The sequence below is a fragment of the Pseudorasbora parva genome, chromosome 13 (genome assembly GCF_024679245.1).
Source record: "Pseudorasbora parva isolate DD20220531a chromosome 13, ASM2467924v1, whole genome shotgun sequence".
NCBI classification, from domain to species: domain Eukaryota; kingdom Metazoa; phylum Chordata; class Actinopteri; order Cypriniformes; family Gobionidae; genus Pseudorasbora; species Pseudorasbora parva.
The window spans coordinates 41,891,170-41,906,863 of record NC_090184.1 but is presented as its reverse complement, the minus strand read 5'-3'; the positions used below and the strand labels follow the sequence as shown (position 1 = coordinate 41,906,863).

Sequence of the window (15,694 nt, the reverse complement as noted above, 5' to 3'; positions counted from 1 at the left end):
AGGAAGCTTGTTTCCACCACAGAATAAAAAATAAAAAAACGTAATTGAAATGCTTGTAATGCAGACGCTACATTTCCTCTGAAGCTGCTCTGAAACGATGTGAAAAGCGATATACAAACTGATTTTATTTTTCACAATTCTGACTATATATCTCATAATTCTGACTTTATATCTCACAATTCTGACATTATATCTCACATTTCTGACTTTACATCTCACAATTCTGACTTTATATCTCACAATTATGACTTTACATCACACAATTATGACTTTATATTTCACAATTCTGACTTTATATCTCATAATTCTGACTTCATCTCTCACAATTCTGAGAAAAGAATTCAGAATTGTGAGATATAAACTCAATTGTGATATAAAAAGCCTTTAAAAAAAAGTGTTATTCTGTGGCAGAAACGAGCTTCCATACATATATATATATATACAGACACATATATATATACACACACACACACACACACACATATATATATATACACACACACACACACACACACACATATATATATATATATATATACACACACACACACACATATATATATATATATACACACATATATATATATATATATATATATATATATATATATATATATATATATATATATATATATATATATATATTATATATATATACACACACACACACACACACACATATATATATACACACACACACACACACACACACACACACATATATATATATATACACACACATATATATATATACATACATATATATATATATATATATATATATATATATATATATATATATATATACACATACACACATATATATACATACACACACACACATATATACACACACACACACACACATACACACACACACACACACACACACACATACACACACACACACACACACACACACACACACACACACATACACACATATATATATAGTTGTGATATGCATTTTTTCTTAGAAATGTTACACAATTAAACTGAACGGTTTGTTCTCGGAATGACATGTTTAAAGCGAGGAGGTTTGTACCAGGCAGAGAACGTGCTACTAAACTCTGAAATGTGCTGTCAAACTCTGGCCATCCTCTCATCGACTCCTCAAATCCCTCTCTAAACCCACATGATGCCAAATTCCAAAGTAATTTATAAATGAAACAACAGATAACCTTGAATACATTTTATAGCACCCCATTAAAAGTGAAAACGCCTCCTCTCGTCCACACCCTGCTTGATAAAATTTTCTTAATTCAGAGCACGTAACACATCTAAAACTCACACTCCCGCGCTAAAACCAAACATATGTGTGCCACCTTACAGTTTTAAAGAGAGAAACAAAGTATCGAGTATTACAACTATGTAATTTAACGAAACTGTAACTTTTGACATGCAACAGTTACTGGAGCTTCTCAGGAATTGACACAAAGTCTCGACTGACCAATCACTTCCGGATACAAACACGAAGACACTTCGACTAACTTTTTTAGACGCCAGAAGCCCTTACCTGTTATAAACGCGTGATAAAACACAAAAACCTGGAGTTTTTCTTTCCCACCTCCCTTGTTTTCTTTCTTCTAGCAGGCCAATCCAGGGAATCCGGAAACCACTGCAATTCCGCCCTTATCCCATAATGCCTATTGACTGATGGATTGGGATCCCGGCGCAACGGAAGCCATTACGGCTCAAGTACAATTGTGGTGGACGGCCGATAGAGCGGCGAATTAGAGCCAAGATGGCGGAGATAGGTCACAGTTTCTAGGAGCGGTCTGTCTGTTTCCAGTGCTTTCAGCGAACATGCCTAAACAATCGTCAGGGTTGTGTCAAAATATTTAATTAATGAAATGTATGTGAGATATTTATTTTTTGATAATAATTTCTTTTTTTAGCTATATTTATTTATTATTATTTTGTTTTTATTTTTATTTTTATTTTGTTTGGGTAGGCTACAAGTGATTTTATAAAAATGTATATATATATATATATATATATATATATATATATATATATATATATATATATATATATATATATATATATATATATATATATATATATATGTGTGTGTGTGTATAGCCTATATAAATAGGCTATATATATATATATATATATATATATATATATATATATATATATATATATATATATATATATATATATATATATATATATATATATATATATATATATATATATATATATATATATATATGCCTAGTTGATTTTCTTTTTTAAAAAGAGAAAGAAAAACGGTTTTATTCAATTACATACCCCCCACCCACCCCCTCGGGCTTTCACGCACAAACCCACAGCCTCCCTGCATCCTCATTGGCGAGCAACAGATGCTCTCTTGCGCGATTGGATGAAAGTTTTGCTTCAGTCTTGAACACACACACAAACACATGCACGCACGCACAGTGACACCCCTCCTCTTGGCGTACCGCTATTATTCCACTCCACTTATTCCCAGTCCAGGAAAAGTCCGTTAGTCAAAGCACAGAGGAGACGCAGCGAGGAGATGCTGTCCACCTGATCAAACGGCTTCAGTTATTTTGTTTGTTTGATTGATTTGAGAGGAAAACTTTTGGATAGAAGATACTGAAAAGGAAAGACTTAGGGGAGAAGAAGAAACTTTGGATTGAAGAGAGGAAAGTAGCGTTCCCAAACTCCTAGAGCAGGTGCACAGATATATTTAAGCACTATAAAGGTTAAAAGAGATGGCCTCCGCGGCTCTGGAGATCCTGGGACTGATCCTGTGCGTCTTCGGCACGCTCTTGGAGATGGTCGCCTGCGGGCTGCCCACCTGGAAGGTGACCGCGTTCATCGAGGCCAATATCGTGGTGTCGCAGACGATTTGGGATGGCCTGTGGATGTCGTGCGCCGTGCAGAGCACCGGCCAGATGCAGTGCAAGATCCACGACTCCATGCTCGCTCTCGGCCACGACCTCCAAGCCGCCCGCGCGCTCACGGTAATCTCGGCGATAATGTGCGTCATCGGGCTGATGGTGGTGATCGCCGGCGCGCAGTGCACCAACTGCATCAAGGCGGAGAACGTGAAGGCGCGGGTGGTGAACGTCGGAGGGGTCATCTACATAATCAGTGCCATATTCATGCTCGTGCCCCTGTGCTGGATGGCCAACAGCATCATCTCCGACTTCTACAACCCGCAGGTGCCCGCGCCCCAGAAGCGGGAGATCGGAGCGGCGCTCTACATCGGCTGGGCGGCCTCCGCGCTGCTGCTCCTCGGGGGAAGCATGCTCTGCTGCTCGTGTCCGGCCTCTGGGAACTCCGGATACTCGGTCCAATATGCACCCACCAAAAGAGCAACACCCAACGGGGACTATGACAAGAGGAATTACGTTTAGACGCTGTTTGAAATGATTTTTACAGTAAATAAAAGTTATTGTGTGTGTTGCACCTGGTTCTCTTGTAAAACTTCAGACTGCTTTTCCTTTTTTAAGCATCTTGGACTACTGATTGGATCAATTTGTGGATATGCATTTCTAAAAGGTGAACATTTTATAATAACTTTCAATAATAAACATTATGCAGCCCTTAACAGATCATTAAAACACACGCAGAAACATTAACTATAGCCTATATTTTCATAGAGTATTCATGTTTTATTGTGTATGAACTACTGATCTGTTAAACATTTAATGCTATTTTAAAGCATCTGATTGGCTAAAATGTATTTAATCTTTTAATAATAGTTTTCAGCAACATCGTGTTGCTGATTATGGGCCGATCATCATGAATCCAAATGCTTTTATGAATGTGTAAATGCATAAACTACTGATCTGTTTAACATAATGTTTGTTTTCACATTGAAAGTTATTATAAAGTGTTGCCTTTTGTTTAAAAAATGCTGTTTCAAAACTTTATTAATGGTGAAAGAGAACAATTAATTATAAAATATCTTTTTTAGGTACCTGGAAGAGTTTGGAAGCTTGTAAAAGTTTGTGAAAGGCTAAAACCATTAAGTTAGTATACGTAGCATGTTGTGATCAAAGATGTTTACCGGTGTGTTCAATGTGCTGAAGGCATGATGTTTTAGTGTGTAAATCTAGAGGAAAATCTGCTTCGGCACATTTGCAGAGACTCTTCAACACGTGGAATGTCAGCCAGGACAAACAGCTGGAAAAATGAAGCAATTCCTGACTGATCTGTTACTCTTAACTCATCTGTCCACAGTGTCGCTCACATTTCCATGAGCTAAACAAGGCCACACGAGAAATAACGGCAAGCAGGATCTAATTGTCTGTTTTTTGGGATTATCCTGTCAGTATATAGTGCCTTGCTGTGTGCAAACCTTCATGGTTCTTGAACTTAAGACCTCTACATTCAGTTTATTCAGCTCGTCTGAAACGGTTATTTTTTGTAACTTTTTTAATTGTCTTTGAATTCTTGAATGAATGTTCTTTGGAATAAACATTTACAGTTTTGACACAAATATGGATGTTTGTGTTGTTAATACCTCTGTATGGCTATAGTTGGACTAATACATAGTTCCAAAGCCAATATGCTGATCTCACTGAATGCAAGCTTAACATCTGGTTGCAAAAGTCTTACATAGCCATGTACATTCTCCTCTAGGATCAGGCGAATCCCTGTTTGCTTGACAACCCACATCTTTTGATTTCTGTTTTGATGGTAAACAAAGTCATGAAGGCTTATTTTTTAGCACTAATGTTTACCAAAAAAAAAATGAAAATCCTGTCATTAATTACTCATCCTCATGTCGTTCCAAACCCGTAAGACTTTCGTTCATCTTCGGAAAACAAAGCAAGATTTTTTTTTGATGAAATCTGAGAGATTTCTGCTACGCAACTGACACTTCACTTCAAAAAGTTCATAAAGAGATTGAAAAACTAATCCATATGAATTGAGCGGTTTAGTCCGAATTTACTGAAGAGACTCGATTCGCTTTATATGATGAACAGATTTAATTTAGGCTTTTATTCACAAATAAACATTGATCAGCGAACATAAACAGAAGCTCAACCGAACCTGCTTTTGCACAAGAATAAACCTCATTGGTTCTCGTTAAAGCTCAAACGTGACTCATAACACGAGAATGAAGTTTTTGCTGAAGCTCAAACGTGCTGCGTAACACGAGAATGAACCTCATTGGTTCTCGCTGAAGCTCAAACGTGATGCGTAACACGAGAATGAACCTCATTGGTTCTTGCTGAAGCTCAAACGTGCTGCGTAACACGAGAATGAACCTCATTGGTTCTCGCTGAAGCTCAAACGTGCTGCGTAACACGAGAATGAACCTCATTGGTTCTTGCTGAAGCTCAAACGTGCTGCGTAACACGAGAATGAACCTCATTGGTTCTTGCTGAAGCTCAAACGTGCTGCGTAACACGAGAATGAACCTCATTGGTTCTCGCTGAAGCTTAAACGTGCTGCGTAACACGAGAATGAACCTCATTGGTTCTCGCTGAAGCTCAAACGTGCTGCGTAACACCAGAATGAACCTCATTGGTTCTCGCTGAAGCTCAAACGTGATGCGTAACATGAGAACGAACCTCATTGGTTCTTGCTGAAGCTCAAACGTGCTGCGTAACACCAGAACGAACCTCATTGGTTCTCGCTGAAGCTCAAACGTGCTGCATAACACCAGAATGAACCTCATTGGTTCTTGCAGAAGCTCAAACGTGATGCGTAACACGAGAATGAACCTCATTGGTTCTCGCTGAAGCTCAAACGTGATGCGTAACACGAGAATGAACCTCATTGGTTCTTGCTGAAGCTCAAACGTGCTGCGTAACACCAGAATGAACCTCATTGGTTCTCGCTGAAGCTCAAACGTGATGCGTAACACGAGAATGAACCTCATTGGTTCTCGCTGAAGCTCAAACGTGCTGCGTAACACCAGAATGAACCTCATTGGTTCTCGCTGAAGCTCAAACGTGATGCGTAACACGAGAACGAACCTCATTGGTTCTTGCTGAAGCTCAAACGTGCTGCGTAACACCAGAATGAACCTCATTGGTTCTCGCTGAAGCTCAAACGTGCTGCGTAACACCAGAATGAACCTCATTGGTTCTCGCTGAAGCTCAAACGTGCTGCATAACACCAGAATGAACCTCATTGGTTCTTGCAGAAGCTCAAACGTGATGCGTAACACGAGAATGAACCTCATTGGTTCTCGCTGAAGCTCAAACGTGATGCGTAACACGAGAATGAACCTCATTGGTTCTCGCTGAAGCTCAAACGTGATGCGTAACACGAGAATGAACCTCATTGGTTCTTGCTGAAGCTCAAACGTGCTGCGTAACACGAGAATGAACCTCATTGGTTCTCGCTGAAGCTCAAACGTGATGCGTAACACGAGAATGAACCTCATTGGTTCTCGCTGAAGCTCAAACGTGATGCGTAACACGAGAATGAACCTCATTGGTTCTCGCTGAAGCTCAAACGTGCTGCATAACACCAGAATGAACCTCATTGGTTCTCGCTGAAGCTCAAACGTGATGCGTAACACGAGAATGAACCTCATTGGTTCTTGCTGAAGCTCAAACGTGCTGCGTAACACGAGAATGAACCTCAGTGGTTCTCGCATGTCAAGCGAACATGTTGATGAATGTTTAAATGTGAATAAATTAAATTTGTTCCCCATATAAAGAGATCGTGTCTCTTCAGAAACTTGGACTAAACCGCTAAATTCATATGGATTAATTTTATGATCTCTTTATGAACTTTTTGAAGCGTCAAAGTGGTAGTTGCGTAGCTGTCAATGGAGGGACAGAAAGCTTTTCATTTGAGTTCCGAAGATGAACGAAAGTTTTATGGTTTTCAAATGACATGAGGGTGAGAAATGAATAAGAGAATGTTTATTTTTGGGTGAACTATCCAGGTATGGATATTATGAGAAGAATATGGGAAGTATTTGATGGAGTACCTCAAAACCACGTTGTTGGAAAATGAAAAGGCGTGTACAGTCAGTTGAGAAGTAAGTGCTTCTGCTTCTCCAAAACCTTGTTTCTTAAGGCTTAGCTGGTCATATGGTTACTCAATGCAGCAAAAACACATCAGTCACACTTAAGAGTGTGAGGCAGAACGGCATGACCTGATTTCACTGGTTAGTACCAGTAGAAGTGAACTAGTACAAACACACACACACACACACACACTCAGAAAAAGAAGTTTGGATTAACCGACTCCTGCTGTTTACATTCTGGATTCAACACAAGCATCTTTTATCCATCACAAAAATAGTTTTCCTTACTCAAAATAATAAAAGACACAACAAATCATTTATTGGAATTTAGTTTTTTAAGGTTATTGGACAAAGCATATAGCACAAACTCTTTGTGTAGTTTATGGGTTTGTTAACAGCACTGCGTCCCCCGACCCTCCTCTCTCGGTCTCCAACACAATGGAGAGCCTGTATGAATATCCACACCAGCTCTTTCAGCCGGCATTGTGGGATTGTTAGTTCCAGTCACCCTTTGGAAGCTAAGGAGGTTACGAGGCTGAGTAACGAGTGAGTGTGTGTGTTTTGGGTGGGGAGTTTAGGAGGGCATTCGGGGGAGGTGGCCAGACTTTTTAAAAGGACCTTCCATCCATAATGAAGAGAGGGACATGGGGGCAGCTACGACGTCATTAAAGAATCTTCGTCATGGCAACCGCAAAAGAACCTGCAGTTGCCTGGTGACAGGACCCCATAATGTGGCCATATGGATGAGGACAATGGAGGACCCGTCGGCAGACATTCCAAGACACGGATTGGGGGACAGAGAGAGAGAGAGAGAGACAGAGAGAGAGAGAGAGAGAGAGAGAGGGGGGGGGGGAAAGAAATAATCTCTCACATGATTCAATACATACTGACATAAATCTCACATACAGAAATCAGATGTCATTTTTGATATAAACAAATATTAAAGATCATTATTTTACACCAAATACGTAAATAAATAAGCTGGTTTTATACAGCAAAATATAGCCTAAAATGTGCCTAAACCTAAATTAGACTCAATCAAACTGACTTCTTTAGATTAAAATATAATGCATTATAAAGGTATTCAAATGGCTTTTCATGAATAATTTTAACCAAAGTTAAAATGCTTTTATTTATATATCAAATTATTTATGAGATCACTACATTACAAGGTGCAATGCAAGGTATAATTACTGGATTAAAAAATACTTTTATAATGCATTATACACAATGGCTGTAAGACACCCCCCCCCCCCAAAAAAAAAAAAAAAACAAGATATAAAACATAAAATAAGGTACAAAAAACTTGAAAAAACTTCTTTGAAATCTGTAAAATGTTGTGGGTTAGATGTTGTGAAAATGTTAATTTGACTTAGAATTAGACAGTCATTTTTAAAGTCAGCATGAAATGGAAGTTGTTACTTAAAATGTCCCCTATTGTGACGTATATCTGAGTGAAGCGGCTTTATAAACAAGAAAGCGTATAGGATTGGATATGGTTGTGGTTTGCTATTGGTCAATCTCATGTGACCAATGAAGCTAAACTCTGCAGGACAGTGGCCCTCCAGGACCGACAACACGGTTTAAACACACACCTCGCATTCACAAATTCTCATGTCACACACACACACACACACACACGCGCGCACACACACACACACACACACAGTGCCACGACAGGTTCTCATGACGCCTGCGCTGACCTCTGCTCTCTAAAGGTCAGGTGTCATTTCCAGCTTCCCATAACTGACCAGTTGTGATGTCATCCAACACACCATCGCCATGGTGACGGTACTGGACCTCTCACCCCGACTCGCACTCTCTCAGACGGATTAGTCACCGTCCACGCTCCGGCTGTCAATCAAACCGCCATCTTACGTGAGATAAGAAATCACAGAGATGTCTGCATTTACTCTAGCGTTCAAAAGTTTGAGGTCGGTAAAAATACTATAAAATCTGTAATATTGTGAAATATTACATGTATTACAATTTTCTATGTGAATATAATGTAAAAAGTATTCAATTGTAACATTATACATTCTGATCAATTTAATTAATCCTGATTACACGGTTCCTAACATTTGAAATGGTAATATATGGCCTAACCTTTTAATGTCACAAAAATTGAGTGTTTGTGATTCTACCAAACACTGTTTGTGTGTGTTTATGTGAGGCTGATTATGATGCAGAACCAACAGAATCATCCGACTTCCTGTTTAAGGGTCAGCTGGACAGGAAGCAGGAAGGAAGTTAATGAGGAGGGGCATGATGATTTGTGCTTGAGTGGCTAATTATGCGTTAAACACGGGACTGTCATCATAATCAAGAGAAATGATCCATGGAAACGTGCAACAAGTCATTAAAGTCCTGTGCAAGAATCAGAACATTTTATTTGATCAGAAGTTGTTACATTTCGGTATGTTTAAGTATCAATGTTGTTTCAGTTTGATATTATTAATGCATGAAGGATTGAATCACAAAGTTATATTTTTTTCAATGTTTGTTTTTACTTTTAAACAAGTGAATGCCAATTTGTATTTGTAACATATTATTTAGCTGAAAATATGTCCTGCCCCTGTCTAGTTTTCTGAGAATAAAAGGATTTAACCCCTAAAGTACTTGGTGTATCGCCGCTTGGTTGGGCATGAACTGAAACGCGCAACACTGAACTCGCGTTGTGAATGTATGCCGCGAGTGTAGTCGTGATTACCTCAGCTCTCATCACTCCTGCAGTTGGTGCTCAGTGCTGTGATACTGGCGTGACTCACTCATTATATTGAACAGACACGTTCAGTTTTTAATTGTAGTGTCTTCTCTAACTCAGTCACAGTAATCAAGTTGGTGGCGTTGGGAATGGCACAGGGCAGCGAAGCATTCTGGGAATTGTAGTCTTTCATCCCCATGGGACAAAAATACATTTTCTGTCTTTTCTCAGTCTAGAAGACACCAAATTCAAAAATAATTTCACATTTCTACCGCATTAATGACCCAGTTTAAATACAGATTCATCTTCCCAGCGCTGAAGTACCCCTTTAACAACCCATTCGGTGGGTTAAAACAAAACAACCCAATCACTGAATGTTTAAACAAAACAACCCATTTGGTGGGTTAAAACAAAACAACCCATTCGCTGGGTTAAAACAAAACAACCCAATCACTGGGCAAAAAACAACCCACAACCCAATATCTGGGTTAAAACAACCCACAACCCAATCACTGGGTTAAAACAACCCACAACCCAATATCTGGGTTAAAACAACCCACAACCCAATATCTGGGTAAAACAACCCACAACCCAATCACTGGGTTAAAACAACCCACAACCCAATATCTGGGTTAAAACAACCCACAACCCAATCACTGGGTTAAAACAAAACAACCCAATCACTGGGTTAAAACAACCCACAAGCCAATCACTGGGTTAAAGCAAAACAACCCAATCACTGGGTTAAAACAACCCACAACCCAATCACTGGTTTAAAACAAAACAACCCAATCACTGGGTTAAAACAACCCACAACCCAATATCTGGTTTAAAACAACCCACAACCCAATCACTGGTTTAAAACAAAACAACCCAATCACTGGGTTAAAACAACCCAATATCTGGTTTAAAACAACCCACAACCCAATCACTGGTTTAAAACAAAACAACCCAATCACTGGGTTAAAACAACCCAATATCTGGGTTAAAACAACCCACAAGCCAATCACTGGGTTAAAAAAAAACAACCAAATCGTTGGGTTATTTTGCTGGGTTTGTCCATTTTCAACCCAACTTGGGTTGTTTGTTTTTAACCCTGCATTTAGTGTAAATGGAAAATAAACAAACGGAAATTAGAAATAAGTTGAAGTGCTTAAACTTTTAGTGCTATATAGCCTAAAACCTAATGAAATTACTAAAACTTAATACAAATTGAAATATAAAAAGATCAAAGCGAAATAAAATATTACTATATTAGTATATAAATAACCGTAAACTAACACTGATAGTTGTCATACAGTAGGCTATAGAATATCAATCTATAAAGTGAATGTGTAAGTTTGAGTTCATATTGAGCAGTTTTCAGTTTGTGCAGCCAGACGTGAGATCACTGAACTTCTGTTTGAAGAGCAGTAACTGCGGTATGAAATCTGGGATATTTCTCTCCTGTGGGAACACTGAGCGGCAGCGGTGACGGAACCCTGCAGGTTCTGGAATGTCTGGGAGTGATTGTGGAATGTTCTTAATGAAATATGGAATGTGTGCAGGTTGAAAGTAAATTGGACTGGACGAGGGTTTAACCTCCCGCTGCGACACCGGCTTACGGACAGTCTCGGTTATATGAGACGGGTTTATTCTGCTTTTCTTCAGAGATTTACAGCGTTTCATTACAACAAAAGGAACAACAATCCCCTAATTAAAGAGCGGCCCATGCTCTCCTGTTGGGTTTCAATGTATTATGAGGACTTTCAATAGACGTATTGATTTTTATACTGTATGAACTGTATATTCTCTCCCCTTACACTAACACTACCCCTACACCTGCCCGTCATACAAAACTTTCTGCATTTTTACATTCAATTGTTTCCTCATGGGGAACTCAATGTATGTCCCCACGAGTCCCCATGAGTCGGTGTGCATTCAGGCTGAAGGCCCCACCGGGATAGAAAAACATGAACACATACAGACACACAGACACACACACACACACACACACACACACACACACACACACACACACACACACACACACACACACACACACATGTTGGTCTATGTGGTTTACAGGGACTCTCCATAGGCGTAATGGTTTTTATACTGTACAAACCGTATTTTCTATCCCCTTACACTGCCCTAGCCCTAAACCTACCCATCACAGGAAACATTCTGCATTTTTACTTTACTCAAAAAAGCATCATTTAGTATGTTTTTAAGGCCATTTGAATTATGAGGACATTTGATATGTCCTCATAAACCACATTTATAGTGTAATACCAGTGTAATACCCAAGTAGTTATACAAATTTGTGTCCTTATAAACCACATAAACAGGCTCACACACACACACACACACACACACACACACACACACACACACACACACACACACACACACACACACACACACACACACACACACACACACACACACACACACACACACACACACACACACACACACACACACACACACACACACACAGCCCCTGCCTCTAAACCCATCACTAGAAACATTCTGCATTTTTACTTTCTAAAAAAACTCATCCTGTATGATTTATAAGCTCTCCTTGTAATACCTGTCATGTCATTATACACATTTGTGTCCTCATATGTCACAAAAACATGCCCCCCCCCACACACACACACACACATACACACACACATACACACCCACAGAGGAAATTGTCCTCTCAGTTGGGAAGCGTTTTAATTGGCTGTTGTGGGATTCTTCATGGATGTTTGACTGTCTTTTCTCATATTCTTAAGAGCATGTTCACTCACACACACCTGCAAGAAAAATCACTCGAGACCCCTTTAATATCTCAGTTGCTTTTCCAGGACAGCTGTGAGATTAAAATGAGAGCAAATGGAGGGTATGCTGAGGGTATCTCCTACTGTCAGAGAGCTTGATAAACTATTTTAATGTTTTTGAAAAGTCTCTTCTGCTCACCAAGGCTGCATTTATACGATTAAAAGAACAGTAATATTTTGAATATAAATAAAGCTGTTTTCTATGTGAATATCATTTTAAATGTAATTTATTTCTGTGAGCAAAGTTGAATTTTCAGTCTTCAATGTCACATGATCCTTCACAAATCTTTCTAATATGAGGATTTGTATCAATGTATCAATCTTCCAATTAATACATAAACTGTGCTAAAAAGAAGCTGAATGCTTAAAGCTAACATCTGCGTTAGGAGACAATGAACCCTCTCCGTTAATAAAACCTGTGGTTAGTGTCAAACAAAGAAGATAAAACAACTGTGGTTTGCAACAGGCACTGCTTAAAGTTTGGACTGCTCCGCTGTCCTGCATGGGGTCTGAATGGATGAAGCCCACCCAAAAGTGATGGAGTAACACACACACACACACACACACACACACACACACACACACACACACACACACACACACACACACACACACACACACACACACACACACACACACACACACACACACACACACACACACACACACACACACACAGTGTGATACTGCCACACATAGATGACTTCTATTGTTCGTGGTTATCCAGAGCAGCTTATCCTCACGGGATCAAACCATTCAAGAACAGATCGAGAGAACAAAACAACCGCAGAGCTACACGCCATAAAAACACAGAAAGAGACTTTTGCTGATAATAACATACAGTTCTTGTAACTCATTTTGAACAAAATAGAGATATATTTCTACAGGATACTACGCCAGCTGTGCCACTATGCCATCAAACCAGTTTATTACATTCCAACCGAGCAGAAAAACAGCGACTCGCACCATTCTTAAAGAAAAGCTTCTGTATGCAACTTTAAGGGCTCCCACCATAGCATCATTTTATGGACTTATGTTTAATGAATTAATTTAGTTTTAATTCTCTTTAATTTTAATTCAATTTTATATTTTAAACAGCTCATAAACATACTTTATATATTTAAAAAAACAACCCTGTTAAGCATGAAAGTATAATTTAACATATATATATATATATATATATATATATATATATATATATATATATATATATATATATATATATATATATATATATATATATATATATATATATATATATATATATATATATATATATATATATATATATATATATATATATATATATATATATATATATATATATATATATATATATATATATATATATATATATATATATATATATATATATATATATATATATATATATATATATATATATATATATATATATATATATATATATATATATATATATATATATATATATATATATATATATATATATATATATATATATATATATATATATATATATATATATATATATATATATATATATATATATATATATATATATATATTATATATATATATATATTTAGGATTCATTGATGAATAAAAAGAATAAAAACAACAGCATTTATTTAAAATATTAATCTTTTGTTTCAACACTACCTTTCGAAAGTTTGAGGTCAGTAATTTTTTTAATCTTTTTTTACTTCAATATATATAGAAACAGAAAACCATGGGTCAAGGGTCAAGAACCCTATAGGATTCCTTTTTTTTCCTTCTAAGAGTGTAGAGTCAGGCACTGTCTAAGTATTACATTTGGCAGATTTACAGTAGTGAATGTAGTACTAAAGGATACAATGTAAAAACGTGCGAGAGAAAAAAAGAAAACGGGATGTTAAGATAAACAGTTGACTCATGCTTTGATAATAACCCATGATGATACATAAACACATCCACCCAGTCATTAGAAGAGAGGACTCCAGCTCTACATTGGAGGGGTAAAGTCCTGTCCCGGCGCCAAGAAAAAACTTAACTTAAAAGGAATAGTTCACCCAAAAATGAAACTCTCATCATTCACTCACCCTCATGTTGGTCCAAAGCTGCATGACTGCAGTGGAAGAGGAAGAAGACGTTTAGCAGAATGTGTGGAAAACAGCAGCACAGTAGACATGAGATTTATACTGGTAATCTTAAAAGGACGCAAAAAGCAAAAGAACATTAGTTAAAAACATTAGTTAACAGGAACAATTTTCTACAGCATTATATGTGCTTATTGTGGCGGCATCTAGCGGCGAGGTTTCGAATCGCAACCGCCACCTTTCCCTTTCGAAGCACAGAGAAGCTACGGTGGCTGGCACAGGACAAAGATGTCCTTGTCTAAGACAGCAGAGAGTAATGGCGCTCTGTAGAGAAGTTTGTCCCTTTAGGGCTACTGTAGAAACATGCCGGCGCAAAATGGCGATTTCACTGTGGAAGTAAACCTTTTAAGTAGACCAGTGGTGTATGAAGATTGAAATGGCGGCTGCGTCCGAAATCTGAAAAATGCTGCCATAGGAGGACACATTTCAAGCCAGGAAGGCATCAAGGCACGTCCTAATCTATTGTTAGCTTCTCTTCCTGTCTCCTGAGATAGGCTACCCTTATCTGATCGATTTTTGAAGGCAGCAAATGTATCCTTCACTGCCTTTGATATCCCACAATGCTGTGCTTTCCATTCTGTGACAGTCGAGCTGGCAAAAAAAGATGGTGTCTGAAAGTTGTATTTAAGTGTAGTTTGTGTGTAAATTTATGTTTTTTACCAACATTTTCCACTTCTTTCTAGGAAGAAATTACTAATGTAGTAACTAAATATTTGTTTAGTTCTCACCAAAGCTCTATTTTGCTGTAGAGTATTAAACTGTTACACTGACTTAGAAGTCTGTCTGAAATCAGTTTCGTGAGGTGCCTTCATGCACAAAACACTGCCTTAAGCCATTGTCTGATAAGGCAGCGGGGCAACGAGTCAGCTGCCTAAGTTTTCGGACGCAGCCGGTGTCATCAACATAACCGTTCATTATGTAAGGTCTTTATATACCACTGGAACATAATTATGTATATTATATTGCTTTTCTGTCAGTAGATCCTCATATCTACTACACACTGCACCTTTAATCTTCATATGCTAATTTATGGTTAATGTAAATATTTTGCTCAATATACAATTTTAAAAAATGAGACCTTATTGTAGTGTTACCAATAAATCCT

At 38.0% G+C, this 15,694-nt stretch overlaps 2 protein-coding genes across 6 annotated transcripts in view; one reads left to right on the top strand and one right to left on the bottom strand.

Moving 5' to 3' along the window:
• The window catches only part of zgc:63587 (uncharacterized protein LOC393431 homolog), a 52,201-nt gene extending 50,545 nt beyond the window's left edge, over positions 1-1,656 (bottom strand). For 2 of the 5 annotated variants that reach the window (XM_067414443.1, XM_067414448.1), the window contains exon 1: positions 1,517-1,655. The gene's annotated coding sequence lies outside the window, so the exon portion shown is untranslated. Of the gene's footprint in view, positions 1-1,516 lie in introns of all 5 variants that reach the window. The other 3 variants (XM_067414446.1, XM_067414447.1, XM_067414444.1) reach the window with 3 other exon arrangements.
• A 789-nt stretch (positions 1,657-2,445) lies between these two features.
• cldn5a (claudin 5a) lies at positions 2,446-4,462 on the top strand. Its single transcript, XM_067414442.1, has one exon. The coding sequence runs from the start codon at positions 2,727-2,729 to the stop codon at positions 3,372-3,374; it is 648 nt and encodes a 215-aa protein (XP_067270543.1). The 5' UTR covers positions 2,446-2,726; the 3' UTR covers positions 3,375-4,462.
• Positions 4,463-15,694: the final 11,232 nt, after the last annotated feature.